This window comes from Ipomoea nil, unplaced genomic scaffold (genome assembly GCF_001879475.1).
Source record: "Ipomoea nil cultivar Tokyo-kokei standard unplaced genomic scaffold, Asagao_1.1 scaffold1074, whole genome shotgun sequence".
NCBI lineage: Eukaryota > Viridiplantae > Streptophyta > Magnoliopsida > Solanales > Convolvulaceae > Ipomoea > Ipomoea nil.
In genome coordinates, this window is record NW_017617502.1 from 1270181 (window position 1) to 1296984 (window position 26804).

At 34.4% G+C, this 26804-nt stretch overlaps 4 protein-coding genes across 6 annotated transcripts in view; all 4 read right to left on the bottom strand.

Annotated features, from left to right (window-relative positions):
• Positions 1-509: 509 nt before the first annotated feature.
• Positions 510-4559, bottom strand: LOC109182668 (type I inositol polyphosphate 5-phosphatase 4-like). The gene is made up of 11 exons (XM_019332818.1): positions 3882-4559; positions 3706-3793; positions 3372-3440; positions 3130-3217; positions 2943-3047; positions 2241-2868; positions 1969-2162; positions 1766-1874; positions 1545-1696; positions 898-1252; positions 510-725 (listed from the first exon to the last, which is right to left on the bottom strand). The coding sequence occupies exons 1-10, from the start codon at positions 3909-3911 to the stop codon at positions 1027-1029; spliced, it is 1689 nt and encodes a 562-aa protein (XP_019188363.1). The 5' UTR covers positions 3912-4559; the 3' UTR covers positions 510-725; positions 898-1026.
• A 9934-nt stretch (positions 4560-14493) lies between these two features.
• On the bottom strand, positions 14494-19400 carry LOC109182779 (homocysteine S-methyltransferase 2). 3 transcript variants are annotated; one of them, XM_019332971.1, is made up of 8 exons: positions 19098-19400; positions 18295-18351; positions 17954-18183; positions 16565-16694; positions 16128-16331; positions 15852-15923; positions 15104-15271; positions 14494-14926 (listed from the first exon to the last, which is right to left on the bottom strand). In XM_019332971.1, the coding sequence occupies exons 1-7, from the start codon at positions 19293-19295 to the stop codon at positions 15116-15118; spliced, it is 1047 nt and encodes a 348-aa protein (XP_019188516.1). In that variant the 5' UTR covers positions 19296-19400; the 3' UTR covers positions 14494-14926; positions 15104-15115. The 3 variants fall into 3 exon arrangements, with proteins under 3 accessions (XP_019188516.1, XP_019188517.1, XP_019188515.1); XM_019332972.1 differs by having other exon boundaries at positions 14741-15271; positions 15855-15923; XM_019332970.1 differs by having other exon boundaries at positions 14741-15271.
• Positions 19401-20727: 1327 nt separating this feature from the next.
• LOC109182778 (methylcrotonoyl-CoA carboxylase subunit alpha, mitochondrial-like) overlaps positions 20728-26804 on the bottom strand; it is a 29923-nt gene continuing 23846 nt past the window's right edge. The window contains exons 13-16 of the transcript XR_002054432.1: positions 22303-22385; positions 21341-22124; positions 21146-21208; positions 20728-20949 (exon numbers count right to left, since the gene is read on the bottom strand). The gene's annotated coding sequence lies outside the window, so the exon portion shown is untranslated. The remainder of the gene's footprint in view (positions 20950-21145; positions 21209-21340; positions 22125-22302; positions 22386-26804) is intronic.
• Positions 23181-25826, bottom strand: LOC109182781 (methylcrotonoyl-CoA carboxylase subunit alpha, mitochondrial-like). The gene is made up of 6 exons (XM_019332973.1): positions 25692-25826; positions 25172-25254; positions 24928-25085; positions 24626-24742; positions 24048-24407; positions 23181-23965 (listed from the first exon to the last, which is right to left on the bottom strand). The coding sequence occupies exons 2-5, from the start codon at positions 25188-25190 to the stop codon at positions 24210-24212; spliced, it is 492 nt and encodes a 163-aa protein (XP_019188518.1). The 5' UTR covers positions 25191-25254; positions 25692-25826; the 3' UTR covers positions 23181-23965; positions 24048-24209.

A 26804-nucleotide genomic window follows, 5' to 3' on the forward strand; every position in this document is an offset into this window, starting at 1 on the left:
GGTTTCGTTTCCGTCTCGACTTAATGAAAAATCCAAAAACGTACTCTATATTATTGGAGTGGTAAAGTAAGAAAATTCACATTTTATTCTTCATATGTTAAAATCACTTTCGCCGCAACATTATTTTACATTTCCCAACCTCCTAACTGATGAGTAAAAAATGAACACGATCATAACTGAGAGACTGAATCGTCAGTATAACTTTGAGACCAAATATGTGATTTTCCCTTTTAATATAAACAACCTTTAAATTATTCAATCTTATTATATTTTTTTACATATGTGATTTTCCCTTTTAATATAAACAACCTTTAAATTATTCAATCTTATTATATTTTTTTACATATGGATGATTAGCATTAGTTGAAGTATGATTTGTTGAATAATTTGAATCTCAACTCTACTTAGCAGGAAAAACCAAAATTGGGCAAGAAGGATACGGAATCACAATTTCCCATACAAAATGTGATGTAGAATTTTGTTGGATTCCTCATTAGATAAACAAATAATTCTTTTTTTGTTTTACAGGCTTGGGAGATCTCCTAAAAATGGAAACAACTGATATTCCTATTCTTATAAAACTATATATGCTTTCTTCCCACAGAAAAAGCAATGAAATGATATGATATCATCACTGCACTGTCACAAACTATGTTGCCAAGTAGTGTATAGATCACCTACAAAAGCTTGCTTAATTGTGTGTAGACACTGTAACTTGGATCATCCTGCAAAATTATTTACCAGAAATTAATGGCTAAGATGCAAGAATACTGTTTAGAACAAATATAATGCATGCATCAAAGTAGAACGAACTTGAATCGAATCAAAGATACGCTAATTCAATCAGCTTTTAGACATATATATCAATCATATCGATAAAGGTAAGATAGATCTTACCAAAGTGACACAGAAGAAAGCATTTAATTTGGATTGTTACGTTGGTGGAGTGCGATCGAGCTTTGCAGACTCCTTATTCCTGGTCATGAATGGAAGAAAGAAGAATACCTATATATGTAATGTTCTTTCTTAATAGTAATTCCATCCACCATGTATATGTGAACGTGGCAACAATTCTTCGACCTCAACCCTCGAGCTCGAATAGCTCAAGCTTTTTCTGAACCGGTTGTGGTTCATGGATTCAGCCTCCGCAATGAATACGCTACAAACCGGTCTATGATCCGAAAATCTTGACTCTCCACGAACGTATGATATTTGATGGAGGCCACTACCATACCATAATATACGATCACACCTTTATCCACATAACACTAGTTAGTTCATCTATAAGAGAGAACAGGCCATGGATTAGACTAGCTAATTGGTTGGATTCAGTCTTTTAGTCTGGTTTGGACCACAAGTCAGAAAGACACGTAAAATTCTAGTTTATTCTAGTTAGTTCATCTATAAGAGAGAACAGGCCATGGATTAGACTAGCTAATTGGTTGAATTCAGTCTTTTAGTCTGGTTTGGACCACAAGTCAGAAAGACACGTAAAATTCTAGTTTATTCATTTCTTACTAAGAAGTCAAAAGATAAAGGGTTACCATGCTGGTGTTCTTCGTTTCTCTTTTGAATGTCTATAGCCATCCCCCGCGTATCTATCTGAATTACTTGAATATTTATATGTCGGAGGGAAATATATTTGTCCTTCATGCCAACCAGGAAAGACACGATCGTTTCTCTGCTCTATTCTCAGCTGTACGAAAAATATATAACTTATCAGTCATTGGTTAAATCACATGAACTTAAACAAATGTAAACTTGCCTGATCATTTTCTAGTAACGCCCTCCAATTTCGCATCTCAACTAGTGTCTTTGCAGTTCGGTAAGATAGAGCAATCCGGTAGTTCAAATCCCCAAGCCATATAACTCGACTTCACAAACGTAAAAGTTATCCAAGATCAGGACTCCAAAGCAAACGCCATATGAAAAAAGGAGAAAATACTAAAATGGCATTGACAAATTTACTCGTGCTCAAGGATTGTTTGAGGAGAATCCTCGTCTCCCGTGCCATGAACTCTCGGAAACCTCGTTTTCTTGAGAATCTCCATGACGTCAGAGTTCCTCCGCAGCTCGTCACCTTCCTTCTGCCCAGAAGTTAAATGGGTACAGATAAAGCAGAAGCTTGTTTGGTGCAACGACATACTAACTGAGATTGATCCCTGGAAATCAAATGAGATTAGAGTTTTAATTTGGTCGAAATATTTAATAAAATTATGGTAAATGAGATCAAAATGTACCTTGTTTCCAAGATAGCCCATCAAACCGGTTCCAACACAGGACACTTTAAGGTTACGAACATTGTCCCTTAGATCGGCTTTTATCCATACACTAAGAAAAATTCCAACCATTTGCTTGCTCGCAACTAAACAGAACCCGGATTGTGTAGGACGTTTGTCTCTATCCTCTATAGAAGTAGAACCACTATATACCAATGGGGGGTAATAGTCGGTTGTGATAAGAGAGCCATCCGGAGAATTTTCATCATCAGATGAACCATCCCAAATCCCATTTGGTTCATAATCACTCGATCTCTGTCCAAACACATCCCTTTCACAAACACTAAACCGATGATCAATTCTAGATTGAGGCATCGACCCGTCATTCCCCATTACTCTCAAGCTACGGCTCAATGACTGAAATGAGCGACGGTGGTAGAGAGACGGGGCTCTCTCCCTCGTTGAGCCCTCAAAGTCAGCGTTTAGTTCCACAATGGGATTAGGAACCGGGGAGGGTGTGTGGGAACTACCACTAGTGCCAGGAAGAGTGTTTAGCGTTTTGCGGATGAGGGCTTGCCATTTTCTAGCCGGGCCATTATTCTCTGTGCCCAACACATTTCCAGCATTCAAGGGAACAATTTCTTGAAACCTAAACCATGATAAAGAAACAATTATTTTCTCTCCAAGAACAAAGAACGATATGTCTTCTAATTCTTAACTCACCCCAGAACATAGATGTCAGCAAGGGGTGAGGTGTGGAGCCAATTATCAAGACTTAAATTACTAGGTGGAGACTTTCCAGCCACATTCCATGTAGCCACAAATATCCTGTGCCAACATTAAAATCGTTACATTAAAGCTTAAACATACAGGAAGTAACGAGGAACAAATGGACGATAAGAGGACAAACCTATAGTTATTAACATCCATAACCCGAGAGGCATCAATGTCAATCGTACTTTGTCTTACTCGATCAAAGTTCCTTCTGCCTGACCTCTCTATAAGTTTAATTGTATAAAAAATAACGGATAATATCAAAATGCAGGCAAACGGTCGAAAGAAAAACCCAAAAAAAACAAACAAAAAAACAAACAAAATTTTGGTTAAAGAGTGTTGTGGTCCAACTGAAAAACTTCAGTTCTGATAGTGAACCTGTTTTGCTTTTCTTGATAGTGCTTGCCTCCCTCTCTGAAAAATTAGCCCTGCATTCATCATCAACACCTGAAAAAGCAAAAAGATAAATTTGCTAAAGCTGTCTGTTTTTTCTGTTATTACAACATTAAACCACAGATTTGAAATGAAAGTAACAACAGAAAACATTTTCTTTCATTAACACCTAGGAAAATATTGGGAACAAATTTTCAGAAAGGATAAAATAAAGAAGAGATCTCAGGCTGCACACAGAAATGGCAGAATATGAAATCCCAAAAAGCAATTTTTGTTTCCTCAACAATTACAATTAGTAGAGATAAGGTAAATAGATCACCTCCAGAGACTAAGTCATCCGCATGAAAGTCATCAGCTTTGCTCTTGATATTGAACCATTTCTTGACCAGAGTCTTGGTCCATGAAAGCTAAATCAAGAAAACACAAAATTAGCAAGCTTTTTGGGAATGGAAGAAGAAGAAACAAATTGTGGTGTGTCTTTAAGTCTTAACAAACCTTGGTTTTCTTGGAGTTGTCATCTCTCATTGTTTCAGAAATTCATACAAGGAAGGGAATGGAGTGAAGTGTAGAAAGATCAAAACTTTCTGATTCTCACTCCAAACAACAATTGCAGGTCACAAAAACAAACAAAAAAAAAAAGAAAGAAAAAAACTGGGAATTTCCTTGCAATTTGTGTGTGTAAACGAAGAAAGCTCATTTGGCAGTTAAAAACACTGGAGAATGCGATTCACTACCAAATGGGGGCGACACAGAATCCTCTGCTTCTTTTTCAGGTAATGAAGAAACTCCAAATTGTTTGGCATTTTTGGTTTCATTCCAAAAACAGGAGTCCATCTATCCAGGTTTAGATGATATTTCTCTCTGTTTCTTATCCTCTAATATAAATATATAATCAACCCAGTCCCCAGATGACAGAAACTCAAAATGGGCAATGCAGAAAGGACAAGATTGATGCTTACAAAGAAGACAATGCACACATGATTAGAGAGGGACAGGGACAGGTAGAAACATACAATGGAAACCCAGAAAGAAGGAGCTTAGGTGCCGGGTTATGGGGGAATTTCCTGTTCTAAAAAAAAAAAACATCAGATTTTGGGCACAGCAAAGCAAAGAGTGGAATTTGAAGAGAATAAAGTGAAACCCACAATGGCGCATTCAAACTCTTCTCTTTCTTTCTTTCTGTTGCTCTCGTGGCTCGTAACTCCCAACTCCTACGAGTCTTCGACTTCTTGATGGGTATTCCGGACACCCGACCCGACTTTTCATGGATCCTCTACGGCTCTACACACGCTGCCGTTGCACAAGCTTCCCTGATTTACTGTTAGTAAGTGAATTTTTTTTTTTCTTTACTGTTAATAAAATTCAAAAACCTTTAGCCAATGTGATTATTGCATTTAAATTTCAAATTTTGTCAATTTAATATCAAATTTCTGTATCTTAAATTATCCATAATAATTACATTCAAATCTTAAAATTGAAAATTTTAACATCAAGGAGGTGTTTGGTAAATAGTTGTTAGATGATTAGGTTAGCGAGTTTGACTAGTTGATAACATTAGCTAATTGTAAAAAAAATATTTGGCAAAAATTAGCGGTTAGTTGATAATTGATTACATGCAAAATGACTTTCTTAAAAAGTGAATTCAAAAAGCTGCTTTGAGTAGTTTTTTGAATTTTAGCATTTTTGAGCAATAAAGTGTTAAAAAACTAATAATCAAACATTCATATTAATTGTTTAACAAAATCAAATAGTTAATAGTGGTCAAATAAGTCAAAATTGATTGATAATTAACTATGTTACTAAATAGGGTAATCTTTGTATCTTATGACAATTATATCCAATTATAATATTCAATCTAACTTTGTTCAACTGTTATATCATGGACCAGGATCCACCTTGCAAGGTTGACCCTAGTCCAAAACGATGTCATTTCATAATTCACATAAATAGTGCCTTCAATGACGTCATTATTTTCGCAATAAAAAACATTATTGATACTACATGTACATAATCTATTAATTGCATGTATATAATATGTTGATTACAAATACATAATTGGTTAATTATAAGTTTATAAAATCAGTTCCATAATAAAAATTTGCTAATTTTCAACCAAAAACCTCTTAAAATTATACCATACTCATGATTATATGTTGAACACTCAAATTATGAACATTTAACTTTAAGTTTATTTACCTTAAATTCACATATTATGAACTTATATAACAAAGTCAGAACATGTACATAATTTATTAACTGCTAACTAGATGTTTACAAAATCAATACCTTAAGCTCATAATAAAAGCCCAGCACCTTGTGCTCAGATGACACCCCTGTGGGTTACGTTCAGTGGCGGAACCAAGATTTATGTTGAGTGGGGACGAAAAAGCAAAAGTAAAATGAATTAAAAAAAAATGATCAAATACAATGTTCGATCAAATACGAATAAAATTATTAAACAACTATATCCTAACTAACATTAACTAATTATTCTAAATAAAAGAAAATGGCAACTAAATTGGTAGATGGAGAAAGGAAGTCGGCTAGAAAATGGCAACTAAATTGGTAGATGATTATATTCTAAATAAAAGAAAATGGCAACTAAATTGGTAAGAGATGGAGAAAGGAAGTCAGCTATAGGATTTGAACTGCTGACCTTTCATATGACACAATAAAGAAATAAAGGCCTTACCATCTAAACTAACCAATACTTTGTTAAAATCTTGGTATGTTTAATATATATCCAATTTATATGGGATAGGGCAGTGGGGGCAACTGCCCCCACTGCCTCCATTGTGGCTCCACCACTGGTTACGTTGTGGCTCTCCTTGAGGGGAGGTCACATGATTGAACCCCGGTGGTGGAGTATTGACTCTTTGGGCTGCATTAGTTAGAGAAAGTGTAGAACAGATACTACCATGTAATAGAGTCAATAGTATTAAAAAAAAAATCTATAATAAAAACGTATTAATTTTCAACCAAATATCTCTTAAAAATATATCATAATCATGATTACATGTTAATATACACCCAATTTATGAACCTTTAGCTTTAAGTTTATTTACCTACACTTTATATATTATGAACTTAGAACAATGTTAGAATTACTTGACATGATACATTTATAGTTAACAAATTATGTATTTAAATATGTAATTTTATGTATCTAAAGTTAACAAATTATGTACTTATTACTACATCCAAAAGAAAAATGAAAAAAAAAATTATTAATTTTTAGACCAAGATCCACAATGCGCATTGTAGACCTTAGCCCACGATATAATTAGCAGACTTTGTTAAGTTAGCACACAAATTATTTATAAGTTCAAAATATAAAATCATTTTCTTCAAATGTAATGTATCAAATTTGTCTACTTTATACAACTAAAATGAGTAAATTATCAAAATGGTCCCCTTGATTATATCGATTTGACTAATTTAAACATCGCATTTAAAAATTATCTATTTTGAAGGATATAATGGTCACATCAATATTGAACTGTTTGATCATCATTTATTTAACCAATTTGGTCATCATATTTGACAATATGAGGACCAAATTGGTTAAACAAATGATAGTCAAAGGAATATATTAGTCAAATTGATATAGTCAAGGAATCATTTTTGTAATTTACTCAGAGGTAAATTATGAGTTAGTGTGATTATATTAACCTTATGTTCATCGGAGATTTGACGAGTTGAGCGTTGGAGGATCAAATTGGTTAAAGAAAATAAAGTCAACAGACTTAATTAGACAATTTTAAAATAGAAGGATCAAATCAATCAAATTAAATTAATATAGTCAAGCAAGGGACCATTTTAATAATTTACTCCAACTAAAAATTCTAAATTAAAAATCTCAAAGAATATATTCTCTATATAAAATCATGTTTAAATAATATTATAGGCCAGGCTAGGATTAAATCTCACCTGTTATAAAAGTTCATGGTCATGACAAGACATCATTCATTCCATCTCTCTCATAACCCCATGGAAGGATATTCTCTCATCCCTCTTCTAAATAATAGCCTATAGGCTCACATCATATACATGTATTACATCATCAAGAATGACTAAAGTATGGCTAGTAATTGGCAAAAAAAGATGTGAATTTTTCTTTTTTCTTATCAAGAATGACTAAAGTATAGCTAGTAATTGGCAATATATATATATATATATATATATATATATATATATATATATAAAATTTTTCTTCTCAAGTATTAACGTAAAAATACATATCTCTTTTATATATTTTTTTATATTTTAATTTTATGCTTATCTTTACTATTCATGGATCTGAATTGATGACCTAGTACATAATGGACCGACAAAAAAATCATATTCTATCAATATTAATTTTATAAATATCGTATTTGATAAAGTTATGCATTTAACATTTTTCACATATTTGATAAAGTTATACATTTTAATTTTATAAAATTTTAATAGGAGATGTTACAAGACATATAATTGTTGAATTTCTAGTAAATCGATATATTAAATCTTTCTCTTTTTCTAAAGGTAGTTTTGTAATATTATTGCAGTTTCATGGTATGTAATTGCCTAATTGGTGACATGTATTGACATAAAACAGTGTTTTTTGGGTTCATAGTATCCGTACTATAATAATGTAGTTACACAAAAATTCCAGTGCTCTCTGATTTTTAATAATAATAATAATAATAATAATAATAATAATAATAATAATTATTATTATTATTATTATTATTATTATTATTATTATTATTATTATTATTATTATTATTATTATTATTATTATTATTATTCAGACATCTAATTCAGCACTAATTTGAGTACAACATTAAGTTTGAATTAGAAAATTCTAATAAGTATAAATCAAGAAGTAGTGTGACATGGAAGTGGATTGTTGGGTTTATAGGAATTATAGCATACTAAACATAACTAGCAGTGTGCAATGAAACAGAACAAAATGTTCATTTGTTCAACAAACAACAACCATGTGTCCATGTTTTCGTGGAAACCAATATTTTGGTCTAAACGGAGCAAGGCAATAGTCCCAAATTGATGGGTTTATGTTCAGAGCCATCTTTCATTTTTAGCGCAAACTAGATGCATGGGTTAAAGTGAATGTTTTTGTGGTTTGGAGAAGGGCCCACATGCAATATATGTATATACTTGTAATATTTAAAGTGGATAACTTGAGCAAATTGAGGTAGGATCTTGATGGGGGCTTTTGTGCTTTGGGACATTAAAAAGTGGAGAGTTGCTAGATTCGGTTTTAAGTTGTACCCATAAAAATATATTGTTTAGACGTATTTATATTTTATTATACTCTTATTGAGTCTAACAGCTAACCTGAATATTTAAGACACTTCAATTAGATAAAATATGTAGTTAACACATTCTGTACTTACAATTAACTATTTCTGTAGCTGTAAACAAATTGAAGGCACACCATATGGTAATTACATATATATAACATGATAATTACATACACATAAATTGTTAACTGCAGATACATAATATGTTAACTGAAGACAAATAACATGTTAACCAACTTCTTATATGTCTACGGTTAACATATTTTGTGCCTATAGTTAATAATTTATGTGTCTATAATTATCATGTTATGTGTCTAATAATTACGGAGTATGTACTTTCAATTTATTTACGAATACAAACATTATTAACTGCAAACACGCAATTTTTTTTACCAAAGTTCACTATACAATATCAACCTTAGTCATGGTATAACAATTGTTGGACTACACTTTGCATATTACAATACTCATGCGGGATTAATGCATGCAATGTCCTAGGATATCGTGCAAACCCAGAATGTAAATTGGCCGGGATTAAGATAGATATTTCTTGGATTAAGATATCCTGGCTTTGGAGTTGCAATTGACTATTCTTAATACACATGCTAGGTTTGGGAGACTGTGTCAAGTTACCCCTTGGCCCTTGCTCGGTTTCAAGGGCTTTTGCAGCCATATAATAGCAGCATATATGCTCCTTGGCTAACAATTGTAGTGCCGAAGACGATTAAATTATCGCCCCATCTGCTCCCAACAATGGAAATTGGGAATCCCCATACCAGCAAACCCAAAACTCTAGTATTGGGGTTGTAATGTTTAAGATTATTACAGTCAATTAGTTAATTGAACAGAAATAAATTGATACAGTTACGTAATTACAAGCAGTAGTAGAATGCAATCCTTTACCAGGCGTTTGGTTGGAAGGAAGGAAGGAATTAGGTAGGGAAATAAATTGTAATTCGGTGGTAAAAGAATGTGAGAATAAAGTAGGAATTCAAATTACAGTGTTTGGTATGCCAGGAATAGAGATGAGAGATGAGAATGAGATGGTGGATGACAACTACTAAGACAAGGATATTATTAGAGAGGTAAAATTGTCTTCACACTATCTTTTTTTTCTCCCCTTCAGCGTCGAATAGCAATTCTTGAGGGGGAGGGGGTCTGAATTCTAATTCAGCAAACGAATTGCAATTTCCTCTAACCAAACAACGTAATTGAGACATTCATTGAATTTCAATTCAACTATAACTAAATTACAATGAACCAAACATAGCGTTAATGTTACGGTTGTAATAATCTTTTTAATTAAAACTAAAAGTAAATTAAAATTTCTTTAAACATGTGAACTTTAATTAAAATTATATGTGTGCTAACTAGCTAGTAAAAGACCATAATTAATCAAAACAAATTTGAATCTTGATGATTGGTTCCAATTTGCCTATTACCAATTTAGCTCAAGTAACGGTCACCCTTAAATTTAGATTCTCATTACTAACAATTTCCTTGCCATCACTTTATAAAATACACTATAATAATTTTTTTTGTTTAGAAATGGATATGATGATATGTGATGGAGATATGGGTTATGGGCTAAGGTTCATTGAACTTAAGTTATTGGGTCAAGATCTGATGGTACATGTCGAGAAGAGATAGGGGATCAAGAAGTGGAAGGTAGGCTAGCCTGGAGGAGTACCGTCGCCGGCCTAGGGCAATCAGTGGCTGGGGCGGGTTACCAGCCAGCGGTGGCGTGGCATGGTGCGACGATCACGCCCCTCATAGGTGCAGGGCGTCGCGATGAGACGGCCGCTGGGGGCGCTGGCCCCAACCGGCCACAGCGCGTCCCTGCGCCCCCTCTCCGGGTGGTGCGGCGTGGGGCGTGTGGGGGGTGATGTTGTGTGTTGAGGTAGGGATGGTGTGGGGTGTTGTGGAGTCTGAGACATGGGACACGTGGTGCACTAATGTGAAAGACGTTATCATTAGGTGCACCAATGTTAAAAAGGTAAATTACTTGCAATGTTTAGTGAAAATGGTTGCACTTTTTTACTGGCACACTTGCACCAGTTATTTGCACTTTTAACCCACGTTACTTGCACCAAAGTTTGAGTTGTTTACGAAAACTCCACCATGTTATTTTTATAAAATTACATCTGGTTCGTTAAATCTCGACACGTAAACGACTGTGATTAGTTCTTAGTTCTTTCCTGGACAGTAGTTCTTACTTGAGTGCGTCCATATATATATATATATATATATATATATATATATATATATATATATATATATATATATATATATACACTAGTAATTCACCCGCGCGATGCACGGAAAAAAATTATGTTATTATAAATATAAATAAAAAATAGAAAAACGAAAATATTTTAAATTATTTAATATAATAATATTTTTGAGCTTCCATTGGTAAGTATTTATTATTTTTATAGAATACAAAATTACAATTAAAATAAATTATAATTTTGTATGATTAATATAATCTCTAATTATGTGTCAAATAAACTTATAGATAAAATTTATTTAATTACATTGATTTATTCTTAATTGTATTTCATCTATATTATAATTTTCACAATACGAATAATAACTAAGATAATTACATTTGGAAAGAAAATTTCAAATTTTGTATGTGTAAATTTAAACTCTAATTGAACACATTTTTTATATGATTATATAATATATAGTTATTTTATTTTTCAAAAGTATATTTTTTATATGATTATATAATATATAACTATTTTATTTTTTAAATGTTGTGTTTTTTTTTTTTTTTTTTTTTTATAATAAAAGATGTATGTTGTGGCATTAATGGTAGCATTAATTATTTCCCAAACCATATAGCTTTATTATATAAAGGATATATATATATATATATATATATATATATATATATATATATATATATATATATAACACGCATAGTTATACCTTCTAGAGCACAATGTTGTATCTTCCAGAGTACAGTGATATGTCTTCCAGTGCACATTGCTTTTGGTAAATAAATTAGCTTTTTTTATCTTCCGTGCATTTTTTTTTTTTTTGTATTTTTTTCCTTCTTGCAGAGCACAATATTATGTCTTCCAGAACACAATGTTTTGCCTTTGAAGTGCATATTGTTGAGCCTCCAGAGCACATTATCGTGCCTTCCAAATTACTAATTTTAGTTGAATATTGTGACCATTTATAATTTGTGTTGAAGATCATGTATTAAATTTAGTATTTTCAATAATTGTTTCATATTTTTCTGCTTACAGTGCATATTTTTTCATCCTGTGCATATTGTTATACCTTCCGGAGCACATTGTTGCGCCTTCCGGGGCACATTGTTATAGATTGTAGATGACATTTTTTTAAGGAAGAATTTATCTAAGGCTGATATTCAACCGCATCTTTTATATATATATATATATATATATATATATATATATATATATATATATATATATATATATATAAGTTGTACTAAAAAAAACAAAATTTGGTGCCATTAGTATAATAGGGTGTGAAGACATGTGGAGTTTGTGGTTAGTTGTCCAGCGAAGAGCTCCATCCATCTATGTGAATATAGTATATATATATCCATATGGAAAAGAAGAAAACACAAGTTTGTGGGCACCCACTTTGCTCACAATTCACCAAACGTATCCAATCAAATCTTATCAACCTTTGTTTAGTTACTACTAAACATGTTTCATCTGTTGTCCGCTATCCAGTCTATATAGCTCAGAATCACTGTTTTTTGGTTACTTGTATGCTCTAATTAACTACTCCCATCCGTACTATTTCACATTAATCATTGGACAAAAAAGCAGCCTTCTTCATCTTATGATGGGCAGTTGCATGGGACAAATTGGAGGATTTCTTGTTCAAATACATCAACATTATATTTTACAATCCTATTTTACTTATTATATCAATAATATATAGTTTAATATTTTTACTATACAAATTTAAGTAACAATAAAAATTCATAATAATTAATAGAGTTAATTACCAAAATAGTCCCTTGATTATAGCAAAATTACTGATTTGGTCATTGACTTAATATTATGAAAATTTGAATGAAAAATAACTTCAGTCAAGCCTCGTTAACAGAACCAGACACATAAAATGGAACGAGGGAGTAAATAGAAAAGTGAGGTGAAGATAACCATCTGTTGTAATCTGCCCAAATTAAAGCTAAGAACAAACAGGAGGTTGATGAGTGAGTCCTAGTCCCTGCTAAATGCTAAACCTTTTCTGTATCTCTATATACCTGGTTGTTTCATGAAATACATACAGGATTGGATTTTCACCAATGGCCCGCAATAGCAGAATTGTTGTTATCCAACAAATAATGCCAACCATTTCACCGCCGTCACAGCACAATTGCCAACGATGTAGAGACTTTCAGAGAATGTGTAAGAAAAATAGGCAGCCCAATTAGAGTTGGCGAAAGTTGCTTGCAGTAGTTAAGTGTTTGAAGTTTGAACTTTGAATTGCCCTTTACCAATGTAATTATTATATCGTGGATCACTAATATAAGATTCATTTTTAATATATAAGATTCATTTCTTAATGTTTCATTATTAATACGGATAGAGTAAATGGTTCTAGGATTACGATTACGCTATGAATATGTATGTTGTGAAGAAGTAAAAGAGGGTGCTCAGTTAGTCAGTCAGTCAGTTTACCATGTGACGACTGAGCAGTCTGAAGCTATGTTGTATTACGAATGACTACAAGTGAAGTAGATTGCAATATAGAGTAAATCACAAGTAGTGTGATGCTATAGAGTGATGAATGTTACAAGTAATGTGTTTATGTTACAATGAGTTGAATATGACAAGGAGAAGGACCCTCCTATTTATACTAATCGGGCCGGCTAAGCATTTAATGCTCAATTGCAAGTGGCTTGACGTGACGCATTCTTATTGGCTCTGACTATCCAAAGTGACAGAGCCATCATTCCTACAAGAGTACAAGTTGTCGTGCAAGTGTAAGTAAGCTTCCTTTACTTCTAATGTAAGCTAAACTTTCCAACTTGCGGAGTGCGTCGCACCATAGGCCGATCAAAAGACCTACGATAGATCGATAGTTCAGTGCTCCATTGGGGCAATTCTAAGGGTGATCCGAGAACATCTTCACCTATCACAAAATCTATTAATACGTGCAATACAATTGGTCACAAGTGATTTAGTTCCGTCGAACCAGTGGTTACAACAAACCGACCGAGTGATTCTTGACCGATCAGCCGGGTGACCCCGCAGGTAGTCCTTATGCGTATTTACCCATCAAATACATTGAATGTTCATTTTTTTGGAAGGTTCATTATTTGGCATATAATCTAAAAACGAATAATTAATCTTCATTATATTAAAAATGAACATTTAGCAATAGTCCACATTGAAATGTGGACCATAGTCCATAGAGTATAATTTGTCTTGCCAATGTACCTTAAGACCCTGAGGCAACAAATTATAAAATTAACCAAGATCTACTTTGCATTGTGAACCCTGGTCAAAAAATGACCTTAAGATTTAGTACTTACAATTAACCATTTTTATACTTGTAAACAAATTGAAGGCACATCAAATAGTAATTACAGACACCTAAACTCTTAACTACAGGTACAAAATATGTTAACTACAGACACATAACATGTTAACCAGCATCTTATGTGTCTGCAGTTAACATGCGTAAATGTTATTTGTCTGCAATTACCATGTTATGTGTCTTCAATTTATTTACCACTACATAAATTGTTAACTACAGATACTGCAGACACAATTTTTAGACCAAGGCTCACAATGCAATATGAACCCAGTCTATGGTATAACAATGGCCTTTTAAGGCCATTTACAGAAAGAGTTACACAAGAAGTACCAAGCTGAAGCTGCAACATATATTTAGGACTAGGAAGCTGGTAACTTGAAACTTCTACTAAAAAGTAAAAACCTCTCATTACTGGCTTCATTCAATAGTCATTTTATTTTTAACCCATTCTAAGACCAAAACATGCTGCCTGCTAAAGTCTCAACACCCCTTTGCATCCACGCGTTAAACACATTCGATATGATGCTATAAAAAAGAAGTGTTCCATCACCTTGGCCAAGGTTTACCAAATCCGTGAAGTTATTCTCTCCCCAGAATAGCATATTAGAACATATATATATGCTTTACGCCCCCTGTGAACAACTCTCACCAAGCAACTTTTACGAGTCAGATAGAACTCAATGCTACAGGCTGCAAATTCAAGATTTCAATTTGTAAATATGGAACATACAGAACAATATCAAGTGATGAGCATCAACTAAAACCTTGGAAACAACCAATGTACAACTAATTCTTGGGATTTCTCTTAAAAACTCCATTACTAGTTGAGAGTTGAAAACAAAATTTTTGAGATTAGCATGTTCTAACCAAAAACACAGCTCAGGATGTGGCCACTTTTTCATTCGAGAGGGCACTGCATATTGCTCTAATAGTTTCGGGAGTAGTTCTGCAGCACCCTCCAACAAGTGATGCTCCAACCTCACACCATTTGTTCACATAGGAAACAAAACCTTCATTGGACACCCCTGTATTTTGCTGCAATATAAAACAGTGGTTTGACAAGGTTTCTTTCAAGTAAATAAAACAAAAAGAAACAAGCTTGGTTTGCATGAGTGGCCGTGCACTCTCATCCCTTAAAAGAGGTCAGGAGTTCAAACCCCCTCTCATATGGAAAAACCAATATGGCCAGCACTTTGCCCCTTAGTTGGGCTAGCCCAGTGCGAACGTGGATTAGTCTGAGTATGGTACAGGCTTAAATGTGTCTCCTATAATTAGGGCCTACTTAGGACACCTCGTGGTCTAACCCAAAAAAAGAAAACAAAAGAAACAACGAAAATTCATTGTTTGCAAATTGAAACAGGGGTTATTATTTATATGCAGATTATTGTATCTATAAAAACACAAACAATTTGAGGTGTTGCTCCTCCCCCACGAAAAACAATCATGCATTTGACAATACTCAAGAATACGAGGAATCCATTTTCCGTTGAATAACAAATGCAGAATGAAATGAGCCACACAAAATTTTCTTAACGCAAATGAATGCTCAAGCAATTTCAAGACTGTATATGGAGTAATCTTTAAGCTAGAGGAAACAAGAAGAATGAGAGCTTACTACCCACTCCTTTTTATAAGCATCGTAAGTCTCGCCACTGTTTGGATATATAAGAATTGGTTTGGTTGTAACCTAAGAAATACAAGGCAAGAGACAAAAACTTAATTCCAACATAAGCTTATAATGATAGCCATCACTTGAAGCATAAAACACAAATAATACCATAATCCAACTAGGCATAATAATGCTGGTGGCATGAGCTGCTGAAATTCTAAACTGTTTGCATACTTGGTAGTTGGTAAAGAAAAAGGCAAGAAAGAAGGAATTTTGGAGCACCTTTTTTATGGACAAGATTAGATCTGATATGAATCTAGGAGGGGTGCAATTTATTCCCACAGCAACAACCTTCTTGCATGATTCAGCAATCGCGGCACATTCTGATAAAGAATCACCACTGACTACATTGACACCATCCTTAGAATTGAAGGACAACCACGCAGGAATTTGTATGTCCTCTTCCTCAAGTAGCTGGACAAAAGCCTGGATAAGTGCCAAGAGTTGTTAATATTATAATAATTCAACAGTAGAGGTCCGAGACTTTTAGTATTCAGCAACACAGTCCACTTAACACTGATGTAACACCATTGTGGTCCGAGACTCTTTGGCAGTCCCAATAAATATATGACAACAGTTAGACAGCATATAATCATTTCACAAGCTACAACAGTAGTCTAAAAAATCTATTAAACATGCATAGTCCATATCACTGATACCTGAGCTTCAATCTTATTTGGCACAGTTTCAAAAGCCATTATATCAGCACCAGCATCTGCAAGAACCTGAACCCTTCTTCTGTGAAAATCTTTTAGAAACTCCAGATTCATTACATCTCCATAGTCCCCACTATAAGTAGAACAAAAGACTTAATACTTTATGTCACAAAAGCCCAAAAAAAAAGCATATTAATTCACTAAAGAGATGACTCATATGGCCTTGAGTGTAAGTGTTTAAGGTGACATAAAGTGTCAATCAGGAGAATGTTCACATATGTGATAGATGCTGGGAGGTGTGATCATTTGGGAAGTTTTATTTTATTAAAATTACATTATGTAGTTTAGATATTTAGGAACTACTAAATACAGTAGTTATTTAGAAATACTCTGGTAGTTATTTAACTTGTTATTCTTAGTCTTCGAATTAATTTAGAGGTAGTTTAATTATTTGGAAACTACCAAATATTTAATCATTCTTAGTTTAGGAATCTTTGTAATCAATCCTATTAAAGGGAGTGTTGCATTGAATTATGGACAAGCAGAAATTCAAACCCAAAAGGGGTCGAAGGGGGCAAATTATGCTGTGGAACTGTGTCCACCTCGGTTCCAAAACTGTTCATAATTATGAATATATAGTTCAAAAATTATGAACATATAGTTCTATAATTATGAACATAGAGTTGTGAATATAATTATGAACATATAGTTCTGTAATTATGAATATAGAGATTCAATAATTGTGAATATGAAGTTCAAAAATTATGAATATATAGCTTTATAATTATGAACATATAGTTCAGTAATTATGAACATAGAGTTCTGTAATTGTGAATATAGAGTTCAATAATTATGAATATGAAGTTCAAAAATTATGAATATATAGCTTTATAATTATGAACATATAGTTCAGTAATATATAGCTTTATAATTATGGACACGGTTCCACAGCATAACGATTGGTCTAAGGGAGTTCGGGTCTCAAGCAAACCCAACGTTTTCTTCTTTTCCTTTTCCAACTACTTTTTCTTTGTTCTTTAAAAAAATATATATATATTTTCTTGCCTATGACATGAACACATAACATATAGCTAGCAAGAACTACGACTCTGCAGTATTGACCCAAGAAATAACAATTAAAATAGGTGGTGGAAAATCATCATAAATAAGAGCAGAGGCCTAAAATATATCCAATTTGTTTGCATGAAAAAAGGCTGCTCAAATCTACCTACAAGTATATTAGTACTGATATATATATATATATATATATATATATATATATATATATATATATATATATATATATATAAACACATGATAGTCTGACCATGACATCAAAATATTTTCTGAACAGATGAAGAAGAAAATCAGAGACACTCAAGTAAAGTTCACCTGTATTCAGAACCATCAGCTAAATAAGCCCCATAACTCCCAACAGATGCTGCAACTAATATGGGCCGATGCTTAAGAACCTTTCCGTCAGTAGTATAATCAGAAGAAATTTTTTGGAGTTTTTCATAGTATAAACTCCGTGCTTCACATGCTATTTGAACACTTTTTCTAAGCAAGGCTTCACTCTCTTCCTGGGAAAAACCTTTGGCCTTGAACCCCTGAATGGTTCCCTGTCCAAATATGAGCAGATGGAAATTCAGCTCCAAGCACAAGTTGCACACATAGACATACATATAGGCATGCTCAAAAAGTCAACGAGGTGAAAGAACAGTTGTCAATACCTGATAGGATGCAGTGATTATTACACCTGCACCAGCTTCAAGGTAGTCCAGGTGTACCTGCTCTAAGTCAAACATTAAGTGATTAAAAAAACACAAAGAAAAAAAGACATTCATCTCTAGGACACAATCAAGATTTCATGTAGAACTCTCAGTGGAAGAAGGGAGAACTCACCAATTCTGATATCTTTAGATGAAAACACTTTAAAGCTATCTAATTTGTTCATTGACACAATTTTTCAGATTTTATGGACACACTCAAAGTATACACTATCTATTAACAAGTTACTAAAAGTGTCATCACTCAACAATCAATGCATTAAAATGACAGTTCCCCTCAAACTGCCCCATTCAGTCCTACCCCTAAAGAATGAAGCCATACTACAAAGTCTGCACCATACTTCAATACTCAAGTACAAAAGGATGAAATGCAATTTATAATGCCTATGCGTTTGTCTATACAAGAGAGATACTTCATTTTAAAAATTTACCACAAAATCTTAAGCCTTTAAACTTTAATGTAAATGAAGTAATTCATAAAAGCAATGGCAAACCCAAAATGCTCAATTACTGGATAACGCGTACATATCCTTATCAGAGATTTAACCTTATAAACCAAAGATGGTTTGTTTGAACCAAATATGAGCTTGAGGATCCGGGCCTCAAGGGGGTAGCTAAGTTGGTAGAAGCTGATGGAAATCTCTGGATCGAACCAATCCCCCACTCAACTTAAAAAGATAAGTAAAACCTCGCAAAACAAATTCCCCATTTTGGAAAAATAAAAACAAAGGAGAGAAAGACTATACCGCGCGGATGAGGTGTGGGGAATCGAGAAGGCATTTGGCACTCCAGAGAGGGTCATTGAGGTCCGCACCATGACGTTCCAGCTCCGTAGCGAGGCCGCCGTCGATCACGGCCACGCCGCCGGACTGCCGGAGGAAATCCGTCATGAGCGAGGACGAAGCCGTAGTTGTGCTGGTTGTATGGACGCCGACTGGCCCCATTTTCACGAAGTCCAAGGTAAGCAGCGGTGGCGCGGTGGGCAGTGCGATTCTCAGACGCAGTCTACCGACTAGCGTCGTGTTCTATATTAAGAAAAATTAGGGTAAATGACAAAAATGGAAAGAAATGAAAAGACAATGACAAAAATAGAAAAATTTTAAAATATGTATAATTTTGGAAAAATTTATTTGAGACATCTAAATGAGTTTGAAAAAAAATTAAATTTTTTTTTTTAAAAAACACGTCAAACGCAAGTGACAATTGCATTTATGGTATTGTACGAGATATGCAATTGTCACTTGCGTTTGAAGAAAGCAAGGGAGAGAATAATGCCACATTTTGTTGTTGAGAGGCTATAGAGATTGAAGAGACACCTATTAAGTAAATGAAAGGCCTCAAAGAAATTGCCCCTATCTATCTCATCTTCAACTCTCTTCCTCAATGCAGTGCCTCCAAACACTTGTTAGTCTCACTCTCAATATCACTACCATCTCGCCCAAGGCAGAGGAAGGACATAATTTTCGCAGCCCGAGCAAGAGTGCCGCAATGCTTGACAAATACGGCATCGGGCACGACGACGACGTTAGGTCCAGCCACATTTACCGAGGCATCCGCAAGCGGTGACGGAGACCTGGGGCGACGCGATTTCGGATAAGACTTGAAGGGATTATAGAGAACCCTGTCTCCAGCACGTCCTATTTGTGCATACTCACAGAGTAAGACGGGTGTCTGCTTCGATGCACTTAATAGTGACGGTGGCTCTTCAATCTCCATAGCCTCTCAAGAACAAAATGTTGCATTATTCTCTCCCTTGCTTCCTTCAAACGCAAGTGGCAATTGTACGAGAAACACAATTGCCACTTGCGTTTGGCATATTTTTAGATTTTTTTTTTCTTTCTCAAACTCATTTACAAGATGCATTTCTGACAAGAAATACATGTCCCAAATGAGTTATTTCTCAAAATTATACATTTTTAAAACCTTCATATTTTTGTCGGTTGCATTTTCATTTCTTCTCACTTCAGTAATTTGCCCCAACACCTGCTTAGTAGTATGTATATCCGAATTTGGATCCCACATTTAGTAAGAAAGCAAATAAAATTGGAGTTGATATGTCTTTACCGATCACCGCTTGGATTGGACTAGATATTTCTTAAACGTTGAACCCCTTATAAGTTGTAAATGTGGTTCAATTCGGTAACACTACACTAAATCCCAAACCCCCATATGTGAATTTTTATTGACCTATTCAATTAATGTACAGTTTCCTTATCAAGATCATTGGATACAGTGATACAGAGGTCTTTTGCAATGGATCTAAGAATTCTGCATATATCATCATGCAAATAAATTGGGAAATTAGATGAGAACACCCCCATACATAATGCAAATCGTTAAAAACAAATCTCACTCTGACATGAGAGAAAAAGAGGATTATCCACTCAAGCATAATCTATGGTTTACAATGATATTTGCATATCTTTTGAGTACACATCAATGAAATGTAAAAGTGTAAACCCAAATATGAACATTTGGGGTAACCCTAATCAAGATGGCTAAAGATACAAATTTGTAATCACAAGGTCATTTGTTCGAAGCCCAAACTTGTTGATTTGAGCCGGTCAATAAGGTTAATTGCATCCCCAGAAATGCTATCTGAATAATTTAAGGAATCCTTGAGATTAATGTTCTTTAGGTGTGACCAGGAGCATAAGCCCTCAACATGCTCAAATTAAATGATCTATTTTTCTTTGCATAACTACCACCAATATATGTAAAACTATTAAAAAGTTCCTAAATTACATTTGAGAATTATTTCCATGAACACACAAATATGAAGATAGAGTGGCACCTGATGATGAAACTGGAACAGGACGATAATGATGAAGAACCTCAGTAGCAGGAAGAAGCATACCTGGAGTTCAATGTGTCTTGGTTTAGTAATATATTTCTCCAGTAATTTAAACTAAATATGGAGTAATAAAAACAGTAGGAAAGTAATGGCAGGGTGAAATGAAATTGATAATGGAAATGAATCAAAGCTAACCCATCTCTGCCATTCCATTCAGTGAAGCAAAGCTTCCAGGCTATGTCTCTGGCTCTGCTTCTTCGCATATAACAAAAATGATGCAATTTCCATATCAAAAAAAACCAAAGCTTCATCTACATTCCTAAGTTTTTGGAGAACAATGATACAACGCAAATATCATATCTGTCAAACACCAGGCAACATGAGTACATCAGAGTTCTCTGCTCCATTTTTTCCCCACGAAAGGGTCGCACCCCCTCCCACATCGGTACCAGAAGAGGAATATATTTTCTTAATAAGTCCGTAGCCAGAAGTTACATTCGCTGGGTTTGGTAGCGTGAGCCTGTAACCCAAGTGGGAGCATTAAAATGGTGGGATGGGATGATTGGCCTTGCCTTTGAAGGTGGGCTTTTGGGGTGCTATTTACCGGCCTCTGCCCGTTCCAAGTGGTGAGTTGGGACGTGGAGTCTCTGTGTAGGCAGAGGCTTCTTTGGCCCTTAGACCGGAGGGTATTGCGTCAGGCTGGTTTCACAGAGCAGCAAACACCTCCTCTTCTCTGTAGTGGAAGGATAACAGGCCGGAGCTTCTTCAGTCCACTAAGCCTGATGGGTTGTCCAATTGAACCACCATCTTTTGTGTGTTGCCACACAGCCCAAAAAACCCGTATCTAGAGAGCTAAATGCTTCATCACGAAACAAGGAAATGGAGTCAAAAGGATAGGCTAGCCTACTTCAACTATATAGGTTTCATTGCTTAACTGTTCTACTTTGACCTCCAAACAGGGGGAAGTGCTTTCTCCTGTCTGGAAAAATATAAGTTTTACATTAAAATTCCAAGAATGGCTGCTTTTGAAGCATTAACAGGCCAAAGGAGAAAAGAAAGTGGTGTTTAAATTTAATGCAAAAGAATTTGAGATAAAGCTTTCACAAACAAATTATAGTACCCTCTCAATATCACATAAAAGCAAATATATAGAGTACCTCAACTAGGAATTTCCCATCATCCAAATAGGTTATGGAAACATTTAAACTTTTTGAGCCATTATAGTTATACTCATCATCGCCTTCAAGTTCCAGTCTCAACTCTAACTGCAACATAGCATGGAAGTGAAATTAGTAAAATCAACAATGAATAGATACTACTGTAGTCACAAGTGTATTCTCACAAGCAGTTATCTGACCACCCTAAATGAAATTGTATTTAAAATTCTTCTGTAAACAGTTGACTTCAATTGCACCACAACCATTCTAAAGAAATATGTTATAGTAGGATTGTGATTGTACAAATCAATAAATGGTTGCAATTTGATCAACTAGACGAGTTGTCTAATTCATATTCCTCTTATGATGATCAGTTCTTGGTCCAGTATTTGGCATTTAATAAGGTTAATTGCATCCCTAGAAATGCTATCTGAATAATTTAAGGAATCCTTGAGCATAAGCCATCAACGTGCTCAAATTAAATGATATGCTACTTGCGAGCATCTTAATGATCTATTTTTCTTTGCATAACTACTACCACCAATATATGTAAAACTATTAAAAAGTTCCTAAATTACATTTGAGAATTATTTTCATGAACACACAAATATGAAGAACGAGTGGCACCTGATGATGAAACTGGAACAGGACGATAATGATGAAGAGCCCCAGTAGCAGGAAGAAACCCTTTGGAGACATTTTCAGCATATTATTTGCAAAGAATGTTCACATCACAATTGACATTTCACATAAAAGTGTGAATCTCTCTCTTTATTATGATAAAAGAGTTCCATTTCCATCACTTCAAATAGTTAGAGAATGCACAACAAGAGTTGCTTAAACATAAGAAGCATACCTGGAGTTCAATGTGTGTTGGTTTAATATATTTCTCAAGCAAGATTGTGTTTATGCCAAAAGATGCAGCAGCCTCTCGTTGAGCCCCCAAGAATGAATCAACAATTCACTACGACTTTGAGCAATTCGAGGAAAAAGGAATCTCCAATTTAAGAAAATGTCAAAATTGTGTAAGAATTGATAATATAAAACAATAAAGAGATACTATTAGCCAAACATTTCATAGATTTTTTCATTTCTTAAACAAACAGGGGAAAAAAAACAAAGAAAAGCAGAACTAAACTAAATGCACACCTTCCCTCCACCTCCATTCCAAATAATGCTCACGCTTTTTCACCATTTTCCGACCACAACTAATCTATACATACCGCCGCTGCAACTTTAATTCATTTCTAAAACTTCAGCCCGCACAATTTAACTAAAAAAAAAAAAGTAGGAAAATAATGTCAGGGATAAATTAATCAAAGCTAACCCATCTCTGCTATTCTGTTCAGTGAAGAAAAGCTTCCAGGCTATGTCTCTGCTTCTTCACATATAAGCCCCTTCAACAAAAATGGTGCAATTTCCATATATATATAAAAAAAAACCAAGGCTTCATCTACATTCCTAAGTTTTTGGTGAAAAATGATACAACGCAAATCTCAATCTGTCAAACACCGGGCATAAACATAAGTACATCAGAGTTCTCTCTCCATTTTTTCCCCACGAAAGGCTCGCACCTCCTCCCACATCGGTACCACAAGAGGAATATTTCTTCTTAATAAGTCCGTAGCCAAAAGTTCTGTTTGCTGGGCTTGGTAGTGTGAGCCTGTAAACCAAGTGGGAGCATTAAGATGGTGGAACGATTGGATTTACCTTGAAAGCTGGGCTTGGGGTGCTAATTTACTGACCTGCCTGTTCCAAGTGGTGAGTTGGGTTGTGGAGTCTTTGCGAAGGCCGAGACTTCTCAGCCTTTAGACCGGAGGGTATTGCGTCAGGCTGGTTTCACAGAGCAGCGAACACCTCCTCCTCTCTGCAGTGGAAGGATAACAGGCCGGAGCTTCTTCAGTCCACTAGAGCCTGATGGGTCGCCCAATTGAACCACCATCTTTTTGTGTTGCCGCCGTAAGACCTCCAGGGGGATGAGATAATGCAGAGTCATTGGAAGGTTTGTGTTGCAGTTCATCATCATCAAACAGTTCAACACCTATACTTTGTTTGAAGTGATGATGGTATTCACCATGCCAAAAGTGGATGTGCTTAAAATGGTCCTACAAGATGATGAAGTAAAAGCTTTTATTGATTGAACCCAATTTAAGATCTTGCTGCTTTGCTTCTCCTCTTCAACAGTTAATAGATTTTCAACAAAAAACTACATTAAACATATATGCATACATATAATAAAGGAAACAGCAATCTATGATTAAATATATATATATATCAACCGCATTATGAAACAAGGAAATGGAGTCAAAAGGATAGGCTTTACCTTGGAATAAACGGCAAGGCTTACATTTAGTCTTACACCGCCTACTTCAACTATATAGTTTTCATTGCTTAACTGTTCTACTTTGACCTCCAAACAGGGGGAAGTGCTTTCTCCTGTCTGGAAAAATATAAGTTTTACATTAAAATTCCAAGAATAGCTGCTTTTGAAACATTAACAGGCCAAAGGAGAAAAGAATTTGAGATTAAGCTTTCAAAAACAAATTATAGTACCCTCTCTACATAGGCACATACTATAAAAGACCTCCACTAGAACTATCACGTAAAAGCAAATATATAGAGTACCTCAACTAGGAATTTCCCATCATCCAAATAGGTTATGGAAACATTTAAACTTTTTGAGCCATTATAGCTATACTCATCATCGCCGTCAAGTTCCATAGTTCGACTAGCCAAACGATGTACTCTAAAAGGAGGATCAACATACCACAAAAACAGACCTCCTGCTTGTAAAAAAGAATTTTTTAAAATCAAGGAATTTGTAGAAATTTTAAAAATAAATTACCATTAATCCCAAGCTTAAATTTACCAAGGGCACTATCCCCCATACTACAAGCTTGGCAATCATGGGATCATAATGGATGCTTACGGTGTCCCCTTCCTCAACTCTAACTGCAAAATAGCATGGAAGTGAAATTGTATTTAAAATTTTTCTGTAAACAGTTGACTTCAATTGCACTACAACCATCCTAAATAAATATGTTATTGTAGGATTGTGATTGTACAAATCAATAAATGGTTGCAATTTGATCAACTAGACGAGTTGTCTAATTCATATTCCTCTTATGATCAGTTCTTGGTCCAGTATTTGGCATTTAATAAGGTTAATTGCATCCCCAGAAATGCTATCTGAATAATTTAAGGAATCCTTGAGCATAAGCCATCAACGTGCTCAAATTAAATGATATGCTACTTGCAAGCATCTTAATGATCTACTTTTCTTTGCATAACTACCACCAACTAGGAATAATGTAAAACTATTAAAAAGTAGCTAAATTACATTTGAGAATTATTTTCATGAACACACAAATATGAAGAACGAGTGGCACCTGATGATGAAACTGGAACAGGACGATAATGATGAAGAACCCCAGTAGCAGGAAGAAACCCTTTGGATATTTCAATCATGTTATTTGCAAAGAATGTTCTCCTGAAGCACTGGCTTGGGTGTTAGGCCAGAAAAATACTAACAATAATAATAATAATAACATTGTGTAAGCAAATCATGCAAAGAAACAGTGTAGAAATTTTATGACCCTTTGCCTTAGCTGCAGATACAGCAGATTGACCCAAGTGGGTTCGGAACTCACTTTCAATATTTGGCTGCAAATACGGAAATAAAAGAAGTTTCAACTGTTAAGAAGGCAGAATATTAACTTAAAAAAGAAAACAAAAAAAAAAAAAAAAAAAGAAGAAGAGAGAAATGTGATTACAGCAGGAGCTTCTTCAATTATTTTTTGGTGCCTTCTTTGAACACTGGAGATGGATAACATTACCATGTTTGTCACCAAATATCTGCATAATGAACATGCTATTATATAATCACATTAAATTTTCACATCACATTTGACATTTCACATAAAAGTGTGAATCTCTCTCTTTATTCTGAGAAAAGAGTTCCATTTCCATCACTTCAAATAGTTAGAGAATGCACAACAAGAGTAATAAAAAAAAAAAAAAAAAAAAAAAAAAAAAAAAAAAAAGTAAACAGTGCTTAAGAACTTGAGAACATGAACAAGAAGAGGAAAAAGGAATCCTCTAATTTAAGAAAATGTCAAAATTGTGTAAGAATTGATAACATAAAACAATAAAGTGACACTATTAGCCAAACATTTCATAGATTTTTTTTCATTTTTCAAACAAACAGAATTTAGGGAAAAAAAAAAAAAAACAAAGAAATCCAGAACTAAACTAAATGCACACCTTCCCTCCACCTCCATTCCAAATAATGCTGACGCTCTTTCACCATTTTCCTACCACAATTTAAACTAAATAATAATAATAATAAAAAGTAGGAAAATAATGTGAGGGTGAAATGAAATTGATAATGGAAATGAATCAAAGCTAACCCATCTCTACCATTCCGTTCAGTGAAGCAAAGCTTCCAGGCTATGTCTCTGGCTCTGCTTCTTCACATATAAGCCCCTTCAACAAAAATGATG